General features: G+C 41.8%; 2 protein-coding genes across 3 annotated transcripts in view; one reads left to right on the top strand and one right to left on the bottom strand.

Annotated features, from left to right (window-relative positions):
- Nucleotides 1–1,429: 1,429 nt before the first annotated feature.
- RPS24 (ribosomal protein S24) lies at nucleotides 1,430–7,381 on the bottom strand. Its single transcript, XM_035138320.3, has 6 exons — nucleotides 7,355–7,381; nucleotides 6,508–6,573; nucleotides 5,800–6,009; nucleotides 4,756–4,866; nucleotides 2,015–2,038; nucleotides 1,430–1,513 (listed from the first exon to the last, which is right to left on the bottom strand). Exons 1-5 carry the CDS (start codon nucleotides 7,355–7,357, stop codon nucleotides 2,036–2,038), a joined length of 393 nt encoding a protein of 130 aa, XP_034994211.1. The 5' UTR covers nucleotides 7,358–7,381; the 3' UTR covers nucleotides 1,430–1,513; nucleotides 2,015–2,035.
- Nucleotides 7,382–7,577: 196 nt separating this feature from the next.
- POLR3A (RNA polymerase III subunit A) overlaps nucleotides 7,578–17,591 on the top strand; it is a 46,816-nt gene continuing 36,802 nt past the window's right edge. For both annotated transcript variants that reach the window (XM_035137923.3, XM_035137922.3), the window contains exons 1-5: nucleotides 7,578–8,528; nucleotides 10,628–10,763; nucleotides 11,533–11,670; nucleotides 12,247–12,418; nucleotides 13,042–13,196. In XM_035137923.3, coding sequence (XP_034993814.1) covers nucleotides 8,485–8,528; nucleotides 10,628–10,763; nucleotides 11,533–11,670; nucleotides 12,247–12,418; nucleotides 13,042–13,196 — 645 coding nt within the window. In that variant the 5' untranslated portion in view covers nucleotides 7,578–8,484. The remainder of the gene's footprint in view (nucleotides 8,529–10,627; nucleotides 10,764–11,532; nucleotides 11,671–12,246; nucleotides 12,419–13,041; nucleotides 13,197–17,591) is intronic.

Below are 17,591 nucleotides of genomic sequence, written 5' to 3'. Positions count from 1 at the left end.
AAATTTAAAACCTAAAAATACACCAGTCACATGTCAAATAGAAGCTGTTTCTTCTATAAATAACTATTCAGTCTCTCTTTTTTTTGCCATTTCCTTCTCAGCAGAAAAGCTACCCCAAATATGTTGGCACGAGTGAGACACTTCCAAGGGGTAGCACATTGGGAAAATCTGGTGTGAAGGGCTAATTGCCATTTTCCTAGTAATTAGGTCCCAGAGGCATCATTACCACATCAGATCCATCAACTGAAAAGCAATTTTTTAAAAAGTGAAGACTCTTGCAGCTGCTGAAGAGATTGCTCGAATGCTGAGGAAGTGATAGGTTGAGTTCCCTATCGAGAATGCTTTGCTTCATGTTCTATGTGTGATTTTAAAAATATCCTTTCAGAGGACCCCTTTTGTATATCTGCCAAGGAGCACCTGAGAGTCAGCCACTGCAGCGTAGAATTTTTAAAGGCATGTTCTGTGACAGTTAGAGTTGGAGGCACTGATAAGTCTCTAGTCCTCATTGCTATAACCAAAGAATGAGACCCAGAATGCATCACTCTCTTGCAATTGCACATTGCAGAAAGGTCTGCAGTACAGTGGAACCTTGGAAGCCGAACGTCTTTGAACTCTTAAACGTTTTGGCTCCTGAACGATCGAAAACCAGAAGTGATTCTTCCGGTTTTCAAATGATTTCCTGAAACCGAACATCTGTAGTGTGGAGGAATCTTTCAATGAAGCATGTGTACCTACCATGGATCTCTCAAAAGAACCCTGGGGTTCTTCAAACTGCTTGAAAACCACTTCTCTGCACTATCACAAAGAATTGTGGGAAACTTTTAAGAGGCAGGGTGAGAAGGAAAAAAAGAAGAGTGTTGCCATTTACACCAGTAGTTCTTTATTATGCAGCTCACACAACTTTGAGGCGGAGGAAACTTCACAGTACTAAAAATGAAGAGGAGCTGTATATTATGGGTGGGAAGGAGTACTAGGAAAGCTGATTAAGAGACAAGAGTAGCAAGCGGAAACAAAATAGGGAGTTCCCTGAAAAACTAGGTCTCGGGCAGAACCACTTGCAGAGTTGACACAGGTAGGGTTGTGCAGGAGATATTTGGGGGACTGGGTGGAGAGCAGGGTTGACAGGGGAATTCTGATGGCTTGTTGCTTGTACTGTCAATTGTACCACTGTGACCTATTAAATCTAATGAAAGCAGCATACAAGGTCAGAGGTTCACATTGAGTTTTGATCCAACAAGCCAATTCTATGACTGTGTTTCTAGGCCAGTGTAACAGTCTTATGCATAAAGCTTCACTCCCTACTCAAGCTACAAGACCTTCCAATCTGATTAACTGCCAGGGCAACATTAAGAGATACTTTTCTTTCTTTTTTTAAACCTACAGATCTGAATTATCCTACATTTAGCAAGTAAATTCTAGGAGCCCATCATTTGAGTTTTCACAGAATTTATTTGACCGGAATGCAACACAACAGTACAATCTCCATATATTTTCTGGCAGGATAATTTAATTTCTGAAAAGAAAAGGGAAGAGAATGTCAAGTCAGTATTGTGCACTAAATATACATCCATTCTATAAAGCCAAGGAATTCTCCTCCCACCAACTGTAAGTAAATAAATTTTGACAAGCATGTCTAAAAGGGATGTTAAGTTTTCAATTGTGTGGAAATTTCAATCCAGCCAGTTGCCCCAACTGTTAAGAAGACTCTGCAGATAATGTGGGGTGCATTTTAACTTTGACTGCTCTGCCCACTTCTTTCCCCAACCCTTGAAGATGGGAGGGGTTAGGCTGTGCTCAGGAGGCAGATCACTCCCCACATTACCCTTCAAGGAAGAACGACTCCCTGGTGCAGATATTTATGAGTTACTGGGACATGCACCTAAAGGAGGTTTTTAAAGAACTGCAATGAAGCAAGTTAACCATCAGTTATCAGACAGCCTTCAGGAGGAATGAACTTCTCAAGAGACTAGCAATAAGCAGGCCCCTCAGCAATGAAGTCTGGATGTAGTTTTACCTGTCAAAATCCACTGCTGGCTCACTGTAAGAAAGGGAGAAAAAGATGTCAGTACATCTTTAACCACATCATTTTCATTTAAAAGACAAGACACACCTTTAGGCTATGTACCATTGTTTTTACACTACTGCAGGCATCCCCAAACTGCGGCCCTCCAGATGTTTTGGCCTACAACTCCCATGATCCCTAGCTAAGAGGACCAGTGGTCAGGGATGATGGGAATCGTAGCCCAAAACATCTGGAGGGTCGAAGTTTGGGGGTGCCTGCACTACTGGATCACACCTATTTCCATACCTTACATGTATACAGAATTAATTTTAGTTGGTAGGCTTGGGCTAACTAAAGAATCAGGCCCGGAATCTTATTAGCAGGCTTCCCATTGCAGCTGTGTCAAGATCCAAGTTTTCAGCATAAATAGTACAGCAATGAAACACAAAGGATTAGGTGAGAAAAAGTCAAGTTGCAGGACAATTTTGAAGGTGAGAGAAAATAGCCACAGGTAGCTGAGGAGCTGGCTGCCTGTCAAGTGAGTACCTTAAGAAGCAGTTTGCCACGGTTAAGGGTAAGTTGTTCGCAACTTAAGGGGGATTATTGCAAACTAGACAAAAGGCAAAAATTCCTTGCCTCCCACTACTAAAAAAAAGCTTCTCACAGAAAACCAGGACACTTACAAGGATTCAAATACTTTGTGTGTGTTTGCAACGACATTTAGAATATGCAATTGCTAATATGCAGCACTGAGCCACACTATGTGAGCTATGTAACAGCGCCAGGCCATATTCCTCTCTACTCCATAGCTCAGCAGACTAGAGGAGAAAGCAATGTATACACACGGATACAGATCAAAATGACCTGAGAACAACAAAAGTTGCCAAATTTATCGAGGGTGCAATGAGACTAAGGGCTACCTTTTAAACGTCAACCATAGTCATATGATCTTTTTATCCTTGTTGTTTTTAATTCTATATTGCATGTATTTTGTTGCTATGGCTGTTGGCTATGCAAATAAAGTTTATTGTTGTTGTTGTATACACACGGAAGTGCACACCCACGTGGCCTTGATTTGTGGTACACATTTACCCAGAGGGTTTGCTCCCACTAGAATACAGGAAAGTATGGGTAAACTGAGGGATTTGTGGTCCTGATCCCCACTCAGTTTTCCACCTTTACAGGCGCATCAGCAGCATTGTTAAGTTTCATTTTAAGTTATACATGAATGGAACAGTTCTAAGGAAGACTTTACAAACTATGAGATAGGGAAAGTGCCTTGTGAAGGTATTGCGATGCCTAAACCGATGTTATTTGTTCTCATATGGTTGTAAGCCAATATTGAAGCAGGCAGGCTCATGATGTAGCATCACAGAAAAGGAGAAACAAGGATGCTGGTGTGAAGAGCTCCAGAAGCAGGTGCAGTCTTTCACCTGAACCAGCGTGGGGGACACTTGGATAATGGGACTGTTCTGTGGATGTGGTGAAGCAGGAGGTACATTTAACTATTTGCAAGTCTCAGATAAAAGTTAAAGCCTAGAACAATATGAATTTTTAGTGTATGAATTGCCAGTTGCATTAAAAAAGAAAAGAGGAATAAATCCTCACCATTCAACAGAAGGGAAGAGGATTTCGAGTGTGTTGGTTACCAACTTGTTCAGCTATAATCAGCTCTCAAATGTGAATTCAGCCCGCAATGTAGTGTTTTTATAAGCAGAATATTTGCCTTGGCTTATGGTTAGCCTGAAGCATGAAACTTCATCACGCTTTCAAGGAGGTTGTTGCACACTAAGTGAGAACATGCAACATACATTTTAGACATCTAGGGCCACACTTGTTTTTAATACGGGGGATGCTACTCAATTTATACATGTTGTATATTAACTACAGCACATTTAAGCTTACAAACCTGCCTGATACTACAGCAAAGTATTTCCTACTGGAAATTAAAATTTATAGAGGCAGGAAAACTTTGTTCCAAAGCAAAAACACACAGACAAAGCAAGGGAGCATTAGGAAGTCAAGCAAGTGATGCATAATACACGCAATCACATCCATGCTTATTCTCGGTACCTGCTAGGCACTTCATTTCTGATCAACAAGAATCCCAAGAAAGTAGGAAAAAAGGTGAAAGTAAAGGATTACTACTAATCAAAAGCGTGAATTTACAGTAAGTCAGTCATTTAATGAAAAGTTTGAACTCAAGGATATTTAAAATCCAAATTTAAACCATGCTTATGTTAATAATGCCTACTCTGCACTGTTATATGTTAAGCAAAACTTGTATTCAACTTGAATGCTCCACGTTTCAACTCCATTAAATGCCAGCAAGTGTTTTTCTTTTCACCTGTACCCACTTTACTGAGTGACATTTCAAGTCTCATTTAGTTGCCATTAGTATGTGCTAATTTGGAGGGTAAGGCAGGACAGGATGGGGTCAGGCAAGATCTACTTTAGCTACGCAAGGCGGAAAGGGTGGGAAAAAAGACTCCAAAACACTCCATCTTCTGATGAAGACTTTGGAGACTAGGTACTGTTACCTTTTTACTTTGTTATCTACTAAGTAATAAGAGGTGCACAAAAGCTAAACTACTTGAGAAGCTAAGAACTACGCAGCATCTCAGCGTTACCTTCTGCAATCCAGAAGTAAAAGTTGAAATTTGAAAGAAAAGGAAAAGGTTATTTTTGTCATGAAATATCCAATAGAGTTACAACAGTGACTTCGCTTATGAGCACTGATGGGTTGAACTTACCTTCTTGCCAGCCCCAACGTTTGCTTTAGCTGTTCCTCTGACTTTCTTCATTCTGTTCTTACGTTCTTTGCGCTGTTTCCTTGAAGTCTTTTTCTTTTCATACAAACCATGCTGGTAAAGGGAAAGCAAAGTAAATCACTCAAAGTGTACATCGGCATTTAACCTTGGACAGTCATAGCATTGGAAAGGATCTCAAAAGACAGGGGTTCCGCGGCTTCCTGCAACCAATCAGAAGCTGCACTTTGGTTTCCAAACATTTTGGAAATCGAATGGACTTCCAGAACAGATTCCATTCGACTTCCAAGGTACGACTGTAATTCCAGTTGTGGCCTCTGAAGTGACATAAGGCAAACTGACTTTCTCATTTATATGCTAGACCTTCAAAAGTTGAAGATAGCTGTCATTATCATGTTCTAAACTCTAACCCAGGCTTAACACACCCAGATCATTTGGGCCTTTCCTCACAAGACCTGGTAGGCAGGCCCCTTATGATGTATGTAGACAACACACTAAAAAGTGGCAATATTGGCAATTTCAGTAGACTGTAATAGCAAGCATTTATAGGAATAGGAAGTTGTTACAAGTTAAACATGGGAGAATCGTGGAATTGTACACAGTTGGAAGGGATTACAAGGGTCTTCTAGTCCAATCCCGGGCAATGTAGGAATCTTTTGCCCAATATAGGGCTCAAACCCACAGCCCTGAGATTAAGAGTCTGATGCTCAACCAGATGTGCTATCCCAGCTGAGCACAGCATCTGCTTTGCATACAAGTTTCACTGCAATGAGGGGGAAGGACAAGATACACATAGATATAAATAAAGTACTGATGTACAGTGGTACCTCGACTTATAATTAATATCAACCTTCTTAATACCACTAAATACAAGAATAGTTTAAGATACCATTTTAAAATAAAAAATTCAACAGGAAGAGTGCACCTTTAACAGAACAAACACTTCAAAAGGTCCCAGAAAGAAAGAAAAACCATTTAGCATGACCACCCCAGTCTGTCCAAACAAGGTAAACAACTGAAGAAGCCTACCCTGGCCAGTCTGTGCTTTGGTTCATTTTTCTTTGCATAGTCGAGGGAATCGTAGATCATGCCAAAGCCTGTTGTCTTCCCACCTCCAAAATGAGTCCTGAAGCCAAAGACGAAAATGACATCTGGGGTTGTCTTGTACATTTTGGCCAACTTTTCACGGATTTCAGTTTTGGGAACAGTGGCCTTTCCAGGATGAAGAACATCTATCACCTAAAAATACAGAATTGACAAAACATTAAACACTTTTAGTGTATTTGGGGGGGTGGGGGGAGACCTATGAATGTAAAGAGCTTCACAAAAGTTACTATTCGTGGACCACTTTACCTTGTCACACGCATGTAGGCCCTAAAAGTCCTCTATGGAAATACAGCTGTCCCCCAGCACTGATGTTATTCAGGTGGCAATAAAAAAACCTATTTATATTTACATACTTTTTCCACATAGTGCAGATGGCAGTCCTTCAAAAATCTACTGGGTATGTTTCACCTAATGTCAGTGGAAGCACTTCGAAAGTAACAGTAACAAAAACAGATCAACACACTGTAGCATCCTAAAATATAATGCTATATTACTAACTAATCCAGGAAAAACACTGCAGTCACTAAATTTACCAAGCTCAGCTTTAACACAGACACAGAACTTTATGTACATGAAAATTAGGCTAAGAGTATGAATGAATCAAATACAAGTATTAACAATCTCCCTCACCATCTGCTTACGCTGAAGCAGCCTGTTGGTCATGAACTTCCTTGTTCGGATGGTGACCGTGTCGTTCTGCAACAAAAAAACAAAATTCCAAGACACTGTTTGTATTAATGTCTGCCAAAGCAACGATTTGAAGCTACCTTAAAGTGCCAAATTTCAACTTTTTTTAGGGAAGGGTATAAACTGATACCTACCCCCACCCTGCCTCTGAAGTTTAGGCAGATATGAATTAAAACAATAAGATAAAACAGCGATTCAAACGGAGCTCAAGATACCATTGAACTAGTAGCCCAGGCATCCCCAGACTTCGGCCCTCCAGATGTTTTGGACTACAATTCCCATCATCCCTGACCACTGGTCCTGTTACCGGTAGCTAGGGATCATGGGAGTTGTAGGCCAAAACATCTGGAGGGCCGCAGTTTGGGGATGCCTGTAGTAGCCCTTCCATAAATCCGGCGCCCTCCAAGTGGTTGAGATTCCCAAATCTCACCAGCCCCGGCCAGGGTTGATGGAAATTGGGGATACAGAAACAGCAGCAGCACCTTGAGAGAAAGCTGGCACAGGAGAGGGCATTTTGATATAACACACACACACACTCCGCCATCCCCGTTAGACCAGGCCGCACACTAAGCCCGAAAGCAGAGCGGTGGAGGGGGGTGCGCCGTTCAGAGCGCGAGCCGGAGCCCTAAAACACCCTCCTCCCGCCCAATAACCGGCCCAGCACAACCAGAAAGCCCCGCTGAAGGGAGAGCAGTCGCTCCGAAGGCCAGCGGGCAAAGGATGGCGCGGGGCTAATTCGGATTGAAGCCGCCTCTCCCAGGGAACTCGGGGGAGCTCGACAAGAACTCACCATCTTGGCGGCGTCTCCGGCAAAAGGAAGGAAGGAACTTTCGGCAGCCAATCATATAGCGGCGCTCGCGCGGAGGAAAAGGAGGCGGGCCTTCGCGTCCAAAGGGGAGGGCACAGAAAACGCGTTGACTTCCGTCGACGGGAAACCAGAGAGACTTCCGAGTGTTGGTTCGGATCCTGAGTGCCTGTTTACTAAGAAAGAAAACAAAACTCGTTTCCAAATCGCTGACCTGCGTGTCGGCTTTTCTTTGTATCGTGAGGACAAACAACGTCGGCCTTAAACGCTTTAAGGCTGGCTGTCATAAGGCACCGCTCGCCTGCCAGCTAATCTCACAGCTTCACTGATAGATGACTGTTATTTATTAAATTTCTATGCCGCCTTTCGTCCGAGGAAACACGGCGGTTTACAGTAGAAAAACACAAAAATTACAGCTTGCTGTAAGAATGGACAACTGTTAAAGGATGACATGGAAACAAGAGAAGATGTGGCAATCGGAGGAAGAGATATGGTCGCAACGGGAAACCTGACTTGTAAGAAATTGCATTAAAGTCATTTGGACGGATTTGTAATAATTCGGAAAAAATCAAAAATATTAAAAAGAAAAACACATACCATAAGAACAAACGAAAGCAATAAACACCTTCCCCCTGTCCAACAATGCACACACTTTAAAAAAGCCACAATAGATGGTTTAATCAGCCAAAGGTCTAATTAATGAAAGGGTGGGGAAGCAAAAAAATATTCTGCAATACGAAAGTACCACAATGCGCAACATAGTTGTGGTTGCAAACCGCCCTGCGATCCTCTGGTGTTGGGAGCCGTAGAAATTTAATAACAACAATAATAACAATAGTACAACTTTCTCTGGTCTGCGGCGGCTGGCAGGAGGGTCCCCCGCGCTCACCAGCGCGCTCTCCTTCCTTTTCGTTGCACCTCCGGCCATTAGGTGGCGCTGCGATGCCGGGCGGAAGCGGCTCCGAAAGCGGCGACCCTTCGCGGTTCGCGGCGACGCACGCGCCTGATGCCCGTCTGCCGGCTCTGCTTTGCAGCTCGCTCAGGCCGCGTCGGCTCCGCACGGCTCCGCTCTCTTTTCCTGCGCCGTCCCCGGGCGTGAGAGGGGAACCGCCGACATGGTGAAGGAGCAGTTCCGCGAGACCGACGTGGCCAAGAAGATGTAAGTGCGACTTGGGGGGCAGCGAAGTACAAGCTTGCCAAGTTTTGGGGGCGAGGAAAGCGGTCCGTTGAGTGGTGTGGAGGGGAATGGTCCAGCTGCATGGGAGGCACCTCTCGGAGAGCCCCTTTTGGAGAGCAGGAGGGATAATTTTTTTTATAAAAAATATTTTTTATTTATTTGATTTTACAAGCGTAGAGTTATAACAGTACCAAGTAAATATCCACATTTAGAGATTTCTCCGAATCTCCACACTTCCCACCATCGCCTCCATGGGTTTTATTGTCAACATTTTCAACTGCATATTATTTCATAATCCATAATATGTATCTGTCCATATTGTCCATAGTGGTTGTTACATTACAAGTGTTATTCAAATCCTGCTATTGTTTTCATCTGCTTACAGTGGTCTCCTAAATAAATAATAAAATTTCCCCATTCTTTCTTAAAGTTTTTGTCTTCTTTGTTTATCCTCTGATAAATCTATTTTTGGCTCAGCCAAAAGAAGAAAGGAAAGGAAAAGAAGTATTTTTGGAAATCTAAATATAAGCAATTTTGTTTACATTAGAGGCTGTATTTTCTGCTTGCATTTTCTTTTTTGCAAGCGTAACTTGCCCTGGGACTTTATTAGGGTGGGGAATAAAGTAAAATAATACAAAAAAAAGTAAAATAATACCAAAAAAAGTAATTTTCTGTAGTACTTGGTTGTAGGATTCTATGGTTCTATATCAGGCATCCCCAAACTGCGGCCCTCCAGATGTTTTGGCCTACAACTCTCATTATCCCTAGCTAACAGGACCAGTGGTCAGGGAAGATGGGAATTGTAGTCCAAAACATCTGGAGGGCCGAAGTTTGGGGATGCCTGTTCTATATTATGCATGTTGACTTGGCAGCAAGTCCCATATAAGTCTGCATGAGATTTGCATCCTTATACACAGTTTCTTCGGCATGTGCTCTCAAGAAAGCACTTCTTTACACAGCACGTAGTTAAAACGATGGAACTTGCTCCCACAGGATGACCACCAACCCAGATGGCTTTAGAAGATGATTAGACAAATTTGTGGAGGGCTGTTGATGGTTGCTAGGCATGGTGGCTATGCTTTGTCTCCACAGTTGGAGGCACCAATGCTTCTGAATACAATTAAGTTCGTAACTAGAGGTGCCACTATACCAACCAGTTGCTGGAAGTCACAGGAGGGGAGAGGGCTCTTGGGCTCAAATCTTGCTTGCTGGTTTCCCACAGGCATTTGATCGGCCACCGTGAGAACAGGATACTGGACAAGATGGGCCCTTGGCCTGATCCAGCAGGCTCGTCTTATGTTGGATAAAATACCAAAACAAAAGACAAAGCAGCAGAAAACCTCAGGTGGTTGCTGATCTCTTCTGTTGAAACCAGCAGGCTGTTTTTATGTTCTTAAGTGAGTAGGGATCAGGGACTTCATGCTTTCTATCACCTGTGCCTGTGCTTCTAGAAGTTTCAGCACTGCTAGCCACCCAACAACATTTCTGAATATTATCTAATGGCAACTAGTTACTGAAATAGAAGCTTCTGAGGCATACTCATTTGTGATAAAATATATTAATAAAAAAATCTACTTTTCCACAGAGGCTTCTTGCCTCACTTCACATTCTGACAGATAGACTATAGAAGTGAAGATCCAGCTATTGAACTCAAGCATCCTTGCTGCCTGTGTACATGAGGGCTTGTTTATGGTATCGGGGCATGTGCAATACTCGGGAAAATATGTGTTTTTAATTCACTTTTTGGCTTAGTCTTGAGCTAGCCAAATAAGGTTTCGTGTCTTATGTGAATCGTACATTTAAGGGAGACTCTTGACTAATATTGGTGATTACAATGGGACGCATAGAAAGTGGTGGTCTGTTGGGGCCAGGCCACTCATGGCTTATATGCTAAAGTCAGCACATTGAATTGTGTTTGGAAGGCCGCAGGATATAAATACTGTACAGAACTCTGGTGTGCTGGATTCTTGGTATTGCTTACTTATCAGAGGCAAGTCACATTCTATATAAGCAGAGACTTCAAAATAGTCATCAAGGGTATCTCCATTTTGTGATATATCTGGTGCTGTTTTCTGTTCTAGAAGCCACATCTGCTTTGGGATGAAGTCTCCAGAAGAGATGCGACAGCAGGCTCACATCCAGGTGGTTAGTAAAAACCTATACAGTCAAGACAATAATCATTCACCTCTGCAGTATGGTGTACTGGACCATCGAATGGTAAGACCTTTTGTTGTTCAATCATATCCCACAATGCATCAGAAGTAGTATTAAGTATCTCTAGTTAGAAAGGATCTGGGTTGCAGGACTTCGAAAAAACTTAACCTGTGGAACTGCTGTCAGGCAGAGGAGATGGGAGAGAAATGGGTGGCTTGACAATATAAAACAGCTTTGGATGCTTACATTCCAAAAGCGTTTCTTTACCCACCCATTACTTTCAGATCATATCAGTCTTTTCTAGCATGCAAAATGTATGTCGACGAAAAACTTACTTAAGGTCTAGAATTGTAGGCTAAAATAAAGCTTGATTTCTGTAGTCTGGTTTTCTTTTACTGAAAAGAAGAGCACTTGGTATGCACACTTATTTGTGGCTGGATAATTGTGTGTGGATGCATGTGTATGTGGGCTTGCGAGAACTAAGATCCTTGTGAGTTCTAAGATTACAAAGGAGTAATAAGGCCATATACTGCCTGTGACACATAATTAGTAGTGGGGTGTCTTAATTTATCAGAGAGCAGCTTGACAATATCTTATCTATTTTGATTTATTAAATTTCTATTCTGCCTTTCATTTGAGAACCACAGTGCAGTTTACAATATAAAAACCCAAAAATAATACACACAGAGAAAGTGTGTGTTTGTTTGTTTACAAGGCCATAGATTGTTTAATTAGTCGAAGTCCTGGAAAAAGAGGAATATTTTTGCCTGCCACCTAAATGTATGTAGAGAAGGTGCCATTGTTAATTGTTTTATGCATTTCTACTCCCAAGGGTACAAGTGAGAAGGATCGTCCATGTGAAACTTGTGGAAAGAATCTGGCGGAGTGTTTGGGTCACTATGGCTACATTGACCTGGAGTTGCCTTGTTTCCATGTGGGGTACTTCAAAGCCGTGATAGGCATTTTGCAGGTAAAGTTGCATTTAATGTCAAGGACTGGAGATGACAGAGATTGAGCAACACTTGACATGTTGTTCCTGTTGTGGGCCATTGCCTGTGATTATGTCCTCTGATAGGAGACCAGGGTTCAAATCCCCCCTCAGCCATGAAGATCACGGGGTGCCTTTGGGTTAGTCATTCTCTCTCAGCCTATCCTACCTCTCAGGGTTGTTGTCAGGGTAAAATGGAGAGGAAGAGAACTATGTATGCTGCCTTGAGCTTACTGGAGGAAAGGTGGACTAGAAATTAATTACAGTACTGTGCTTACCTGATGTTCAATATATAAAGTTTCTGAGTAGTTATTATTAATGAAGTGCTCAGTAGAATAGACTTCTCCCCCCCCCCCAAAAAAATAAACATTCATATAGATATTTGGGCTTTTGCCATTTCCTTAGATTTACTGCATAGCATAGCTTTGAAGAAGAATACATGACGGGAAGCTCAACTCATTCAACCTTCCACAGTGTCCCTGTATGTGCATATAAATTTATGGATTGTTCAAAAGTGTATTGGTTGATGGCAAATTGTGTTTTTTGCTTCTGCTCTAGATGATTTGTAAGACCTGTTGCCGTATCATGCTGACCTTCGAAGAACAGAAACAGTTTTTGGATTATCTGAAGAGACCTGGCTTGACCTACCTCCAGAAACGGGGTTTGAAAAAAAAGATATCTGAAAAGTGCAGAAAAAAGAACACCTGCCCATATTGTGGAGCTTTTAATGGTGAGTGCATTAAACTGCCCTTTGGTCCTTAAGCAGCTTGAGTTTGGAACTGCCTCAGAACTTGAGAGCCTGCTGGATCAGACAAGGGGACCAGCACCCTGTTTTCACAGTGGCCAGCTAGATGCCTATGTGAAGCTTGCAAGCAGGGATTCAAGTGCAAAAGCTCTCTCTGCTCCTGCGGTTTCCAGCAGCTGGTATTCAGAAGGGTTCAGAAATACTTCCCGGACCGATAGTATAATACTGCCTCATATTATCACTGGTATTTGATTACAGATAGTGTCCTATTTTTGCTGTTGAGATTTGCTATGTGCTTGTCACTCTCAGTGCTTAAAATTGTTGCTTGACATTAAGAGTCGCTGCAATTTCTTGGTTGCTGTTTTATAACCGAGATTATGTAATGCCTGAAAAAAACTAATTTGAACCAAACATCCTTAGTCTTAGTGACTAAACCACAATACAGTAACCTTATTCTACTGAAGGTTTTGGTAGGTGTGTCTCCTCCTCATTTTTTCTCTTTTTTCTAATTCTGTTTGTAAAACATTGAGCACGACTCTGCTGACCAATATAAATTATTAAAATGCAAAAATGTGTGTGCAATTAATTTTTCCTGTATCTTCTTGTAGGTACTGTAAAGAAGTGTGGCTTACTGAAGATAATCCATGAGAAATACAAGACAACGAAGAAGATAGTGGACCCCATTGTGTCTAACTTCATACAGTCCTTTGACACCGCTATAGAACATAATAAAGAGATTGAATCCCTACTGGGGAAAGCCCAGGTGAATAATTAGAAACCTGTACAATCTTTTACTTTTTCTGTTTTCTCTTCCTTTGAGAATGGGGGATTCTCTTAGGCTGATACTAACCAAGGATATATTTTTTTAGCATTTCTTGATGCTTAGCGTCTACCTACCTTAGTCATGTTTTTGCTTTGCAGCAGGGTGGATTTGATTTAAATCAAATCGATTTAAATCACGATTTAAATCACTAGTCAGTAAGACTTGATTTAAATCTTTCTTTCTTTTTTTACAGAAAGACTCATTCTTGCTTCTTAATATTTACAACCAGATGAAGGTTTCATTTTTGGAATAATAAATTTTCAGAGTAGTTTTTACAGTTATATCAAAAATTACTGATTTGGTTATATTACTAGAAATACAAAGACAGATAACTATGAAATTATTGTGAAGTTTAATAGGTTAACTGTTTATATTTGTAAAAATAAAAAAATTCCTTCAGTAGCACCTTAAAGACCAACTAAGTTTTTATTTTGGTATGAGCTTTCGTGTGCATGCACACTTCTTCAGATACAGTGAAATGGAAGTTTCCAGGCACTTATGTAGAGAAGGGGTGGGGAGGGGTGGGGATGGGGAGGGGGGATCACTCAGAAGGGTGGTGGAAATGGGTGATTGACTGACTGATAGCTGTTGATGACCGCAAACGACTGCAAATGGTTTTGCATGAAAAAGCAAGGGTGGAGATGGCTGAAGATCGCTTATCATGTATAATGAGATAAGAACCCGATATCTCTGTTCAAACCAGGTCCCTCCATGGTTTTGAGCTTGGTGATAAGTTGCAATTCAGCAACTTCTCTTTCCAGTCTATTTCTGAAATTCTTTTGTAGTAAGACAGCTACTTTGAGATCTTGTATAGAATGTCCTGGGAGATTGAAGTGTTCTCCTACTGGTTTTTCTGTCTTCTGGTTCCTGATGTCAGATTTATGTCCATTTATCCTTTGGCGTAGGGTTTGGCCTGTTTGTCCAATATAGAGAGCTGAAGGGCACTGTTGGCATTTGATGGCATACACAATGTTAGAGGATGAGCAATTAAATAGTCCTGAGATGGTATGTTGGATGTTGTTGGGGCCAGTAATGGTATTGTCTGGGTGTATGTGGCAGCAAAGTTGGCATCTGGGTTTATTGCAGGCTCTGGTACCAGTGTCCATGTTAAGTCTGGTGGTTGTATTATTGTGGGTGAGGAGTTGTTTAAGATTGGGTGGCTGTCTGTAGGCAATGAAAGGTCTTCCTCCCAGAGCTTGAGAAAGGGAGTTGTCATTGTCCAGGAGAGGCTGTAGATCTCTGATGATGCGTTGTACTGTTTTAACTTGGGAGCTGTATGTGATGACTAGTGGTGTTCTGTTATTTTCTTTTTTGGGTCTGTCTTGCAGCAGGTTCTCTCTAGGTATCTGTCTGGCTCTGTTGATCTGTTGTTTAACTTCATCAGGTGGATATTTTAGTTCTAAAAAGGTTTGCTGTAGATCTCTTAGGTGAGATTCTCTGTCTGTAGAGTTGGAACAGATGCGGTTGTAACGTAAGGCCTGGCTGTATACGATGGATTGTTTGGTATGTTTGGGATGGTAGCTAGAAGCATGTAGATATGTTTGTCGGTCAGTTGGTTTTCTGTATAAGGTGGTGTCTATATGTCCATCCTGTATTTTTATAGTAGTGTCCAAAAAATGTATTTCTTGCATAGATTGGTTCATTGTTAGGTTGATGGTGGGGTGAAAGTCATTGAATGTCTGGTGGAAGGTTTCCAGGGTCTGTTGTCCATGTGTCCAGATAATAAAAATATCGTCAATGTATCGCAGGTACAGGAGAGGTTTGAGTGGGTAGGAGTTAAGGAAACGTTGTTCTAAATCTGCCATGAAGATGTTGGCATACTGTGGGGCCATGCGGGTGCCCATGGCTGTGCCGCTGATCTGGAGGAACAGGTCATCACCAAATTTGAAGTGGTTGTGGGTAAGGACAAAGTGGCAGAGTTTGGTAGCAAAGTCCGCTGTGGTTTTATCTGAAATGGTGTTCCTTATGGCTTGTAAACCATCATTGTGTGGGATGTTGGTATATAGAGATTCCACATCCATAGTGGCTAGTATAGTATTGTTAGGAAGATTGTTCAAAGATTGTATTTTCCTCAGAAAATCTGTGGTGTCACGTACGTAGCTGGGAGCACTGATAGCATATGGTTTCAGAACAGAGTCCATATAGCCGGAAACACCCACTGTAATGGTGCCAATACCTGAGATGATGGGGCGTCCTGGGTTTCCTGGTTTGTGTATTTTGGGTAGAAGATAGAAAGTTCCTGGCCGAGGTTCCGCTGGTGTGTTTGTGAGGATCTGTTCTTGGATGTGTAGGGGTAGCTCCTTAATAATCTTGTTCAGTTCTTTTTTGTATGCTTGTGTGGGGTCTGAGTCCAATTTCATGTAAAAGGCAGTATTGGAAAGTTGTCTGTGGGCCTCCTGGATGTAATCAGTTTTGTTCATGATGATGACAGCTCCACCCTTGTCTGCCTCTTTAATTATTATGTCTGGGTTGTTCCTGAGATTTTCTATGGCTCTCCTTTCAGCATGGTTTAGATTTTGTTGTAAGCGATGGTGTTTTCTGGTCACATCCGTTTGGATTCTGTGGCGGAAGCATTCGATGTACAGATCTAGTGTGGTATTGCGTCCATCAGGAGGGGTCCATGTGGAGTCCCTTTTTGTGTAACTTCTTTTCGGTGGTAGTTGGTGGTCAATGTTCTGTTCATTGATGCGTTTGGAGGGTGATGGTTGTTCCCCAGTAAGTTGAGAGGTGTTGTGTTGTGGGGATGTAGTTTGTTCTACTTTGTCTTGTTCTTGTGTGTGATGAAAATACTCCTTCAGGCGTAAACGGCGGAAAAATGCTTCCAGGTCCCCGCAGAACTGAATCATGTGTTGGGATTTGGCAGGGCAGAATGATAGTCCCCGTGAAAGGACGGATTCCTCAGCTGGGCTGAGTGTTTGCTGTGAAAGATTGACAATGTTGTTGATCTTGTTTTGATTGGTGGCCTGTAGGTTGGAAAGGTTGCAGAGTTTTTTATTTTTCTGGTTCTTCAGTAACTCCAGTTGAGAGTGGTAAATGGTTTGTTTTTCCTTGTGGAACTTCTGCCAGGCTGGGTGATTCCTGATGGAGTTGTCCAGTGCAGAGAGTTCCTCCTTTATTAACTTCTGTTATATTTGTTTATATTTGGACAGCTTTTCTGCTGTACTTTATTGGAAGGAGAAAAATAATCATTTCCTCAGTAACAATGTAAACAAATTATTTAACTAAAACAATAACATTATAGCATATGTATCCATGTTTGTTAACTGATGTGGTTAAACTTTTTTTAAAAAAAAAATAGCACACATGAAAAACTTAAAACATATCCTTATTTCCTGATGCATAGCATTTGGACTATAATGTAACTTAAACAGAAAACTATCTTTAGAAAGATTTTTCCTCAAAAAGCATTTTATATTAAAATCTGATTTCAATAAAAAAAATCTGATTATTATTTTTTAAATCATTGATTTCTATCCACCCTGCTCTGCAGTGTTCAGTAGCAGACAGCACAACAGGGTTTTGCCTTTTATCCAACCTCCCTCCCACCTAGACGCTGCTGCATACAGGGAGGGATAAGTTCCGTATGGAGGATACATGCCAGCAGAACCAATCTGGTGCTTCTGCCACCAAATTTGCACCATATTAACCTCACCACTTCCCTGCCCCTCTCCACCCAGGAGGCAACAGTGATTCGGAGGGAGGGAGGTCAGGTAAGCCACGCAGCCTCCCTCTGCCATCCGCTACTCGTAGCATTTATAAAACCAGTGAAGCACCTTCTCTTGTCTACTCAACCTACAGATGGTTCACAGCACCTTAAAAGAAGTTGGAGAGATTGTAGCATAGCAGCTGAGTGCGCGGATTTCTTGCAAAACCCTAGATTAAAAACATTTCCAATTTAGTATGCAATCTTACACTTACCCAGGAGCAAGTCCCATTGAACTTAGGCTTACTTCTGACAGTTGCATTGTTGCAGGGGTTTTTTTAGCAGCAAGCCTGTAAGAGCTTGACTGCGTGTGATCCTTGAGAATTTGTTTTGAGATGGTCAGAGTTTGGATTCTCAGGCTCTAGGAATCACTAGTCTAAGGAGGTCCCTTATCATTTCTGTCATCAAACTCTAATAATGGTTATTTGCCATGTGTGTGAGATGATGAGTGGGTGGTGACGAAAAGCCAGACATTCTTATTTTCTTGTCGTGGAGGGAGGAGAGATGTAGCACAGGAGTCTGTGAAAGTACATGTGTTGTTGTACCAGAATCACTGAGTTATTGTGTGGGCTGAATCACTATAAATCTTGGCTGCCGTTTGAAGAGCTGAATGTTCATTTTGCACAGTCTCC

Source organism: Zootoca vivipara, chromosome 5, assembly GCF_965207765.1.
Source record: "Zootoca vivipara chromosome 5, rZooViv2.hap1.1, whole genome shotgun sequence".
Lineage (NCBI taxonomy): Eukaryota > Metazoa > Chordata > Lepidosauria > Squamata > Lacertidae > Zootoca > Zootoca vivipara.
This window is presented reverse-complemented; position numbering and strand designations above follow the sequence as displayed.